Source organism: Corvus brachyrhynchos, unplaced genomic scaffold (assembly GCF_000691975.1).
Source record: "Corvus brachyrhynchos isolate BGI_N302 unplaced genomic scaffold, ASM69197v1 scaffold17, whole genome shotgun sequence".
Classification (NCBI taxonomy): domain Eukaryota; kingdom Metazoa; phylum Chordata; class Aves; order Passeriformes; family Corvidae; genus Corvus; species Corvus brachyrhynchos.
Genome location: NW_008240046.1, coordinates 12,549,418 through 12,551,159, shown reverse-complemented (window position 1 = coordinate 12,551,159; position 1,742 = coordinate 12,549,418). Strand labels below are relative to the sequence as shown.

Sequence of the window (1,742 nt, the reverse complement as noted above, 5' to 3'; positions counted from 1 at the left end):
GGTGATGGGGGCGGATATCGTGTGCCAGCCCCCCGGTCCCACACCTGCCGGGGTGTCCCCGGCGTATAAAGCGGTGTAAACAAAAAAATCCTCGCTGCCATCTCTTATAAAGATGGACGTGTCACCAAGTCGTGTGAGAAAAGCCTGAGAACAAACGGGGCCACTCCGTCTCCAAGGGTTCTCCCTTGAACTGGGCGGAACAGCCTATTAAGGGCTTACTTAATTACTTTAATGACTCTGGACAGGCTTTAAAATGCAGTCAGCGCCGGGGCTAAGGGGAGGGGTAGGAGGTGCCGGGGATTTGCAGGCTGGCGGCGGGGATAGGGCCGGGGATGCGGCGAGCGGGGCGCAGGGCGCGAGGAGGGGGAGAAAGGAAGAAGAGAGAAGAAAAAAAAAGCCCCTCATCCCCTCGCCCCCTTCCACCCTGATCTTTAATGCATACATTCCCTCGGCGCCGCTCGCCCCTAATCCTATGGGATCAGCGGGCCCGTGGAGGCCCCCCGGGGTCCCCCCCAAGATGTGATGGCTTTATAAGGCGCCCGGAGAGAGAGGGGATGCAGTGCCCACCATGGCCTCCAAGCTCAAGGAGCGGAGGGTGAGTCGCCGCCCGCCTTGCGCGCACGGGTCTGCGGGGCCGCCAAGCGGACCTGGACCTGAGCCCTTCGCCGCCTTTCCCTTCGAAAAGCCCCCCCACAAAAAGCAACCACACCACCCTCACAAAAACAAGCCTGCCCTGCCAGGGCCGTCCGCGCAGTCGGGGAACCACCAGGGTGGTGCGGAGAGGACCGGCCGCCGGAGCATCATCCTTCCCGAGGCCGCGTCGCGCCCGGCACCGCTGCTCGAAGCGGGGTGGGGATTGGCTTCCCTGGAAGGGTCGAGACCAGGGCCGGGGGCGGCTGTCCCGGCGAGACTGGATCCGACTGCTTTCTTCTCCCCCACTAACGCGCCCCATATGTTTTGCAGAGGACGCCGGTTTCCCACAAAGTGATTGAGAAGCGGAGGAGGGACCGCATCAACCGCTGCCTCACCGAGCTGGGGAAGACGGTGCCCATGGCTCTGGCCAAGCAGGTAGGCGGGGGGAGCAGCCCCTACGCCCTTTTCTCCCCGGTGCACCGCGATATCCCCTCCGATACGGCGGGGTTAGGGGGCGGCCCGGCGGAACGCAGAGCAGTCTCAGGGGAGAGGTGATGCCCACCTGCCGTGCCCTTTACAGAGTTCGGGGAAGCTGGAGAAAGCGGAGATCCTGGAGATGACGGTGCAGTACCTGCGGGCCCTGCACTCGGCGGACTTTCCCCGCGGCCGGGAGAAGGGTAGGTGGGCGGGAGCGGCCTCACGCGGCCCCCGCCGGGTCACTCGCGGCTTGGGGGCGGCTTTCCCCCCTCCTGTCCCGGCCAGACCCTGAGGAGCTCGACTCCCTTCCCTTTCCTTTCCAGCAGAGCTGCTCTCCGAGTTCGCCAATTACTTCCACTATGGCTATCACGAGTGCATGAAGAACCTGGTCCACTACCTGACGACAGTGGAGAGGATGGAGACCAAAGACACCAAGTACGCCCGCATCCTGGCCTTTCTCCAGTCCAAAGCGCGCTTCGTCACTGAGCCTCTCTTCACCTCCCTGGGCTCCCTCCCGGAGCCGGACTTTTCCTACCAACTGCATCCTGGGCCCGAGTGCCCCGGGCACGTCCACAGTCCCGCCGAGGGCGTGCTCCAGCCGCCCCCGGGGGGGCCATTCCCCTGGCCCGGCG

At 64.5% G+C, this 1,742-nt stretch overlaps 1 protein-coding gene across 1 annotated transcript in view; it reads left to right on the top strand.

Annotated features, from left to right (window-relative positions):
- Nucleotides 1-331: 331 nt before the first annotated feature.
- HELT (helt bHLH transcription factor) overlaps nt 332-1,742 on the top strand; it is a 1,837-nt gene continuing 426 nt past the window's right edge. Inside the window, exons 1-4 of the mRNA XM_017744306.1 lie at nt 332-595; nt 964-1,068; nt 1,214-1,310; nt 1,434-1,739. Coding sequence (XP_017599795.1) covers nt 569-595; nt 964-1,068; nt 1,214-1,310; nt 1,434-1,739 — 535 coding nt within the window. The 5' untranslated portion in view covers nt 332-568. The remainder of the gene's footprint in view (nt 596-963; nt 1,069-1,213; nt 1,311-1,433; nt 1,740-1,742) is intronic.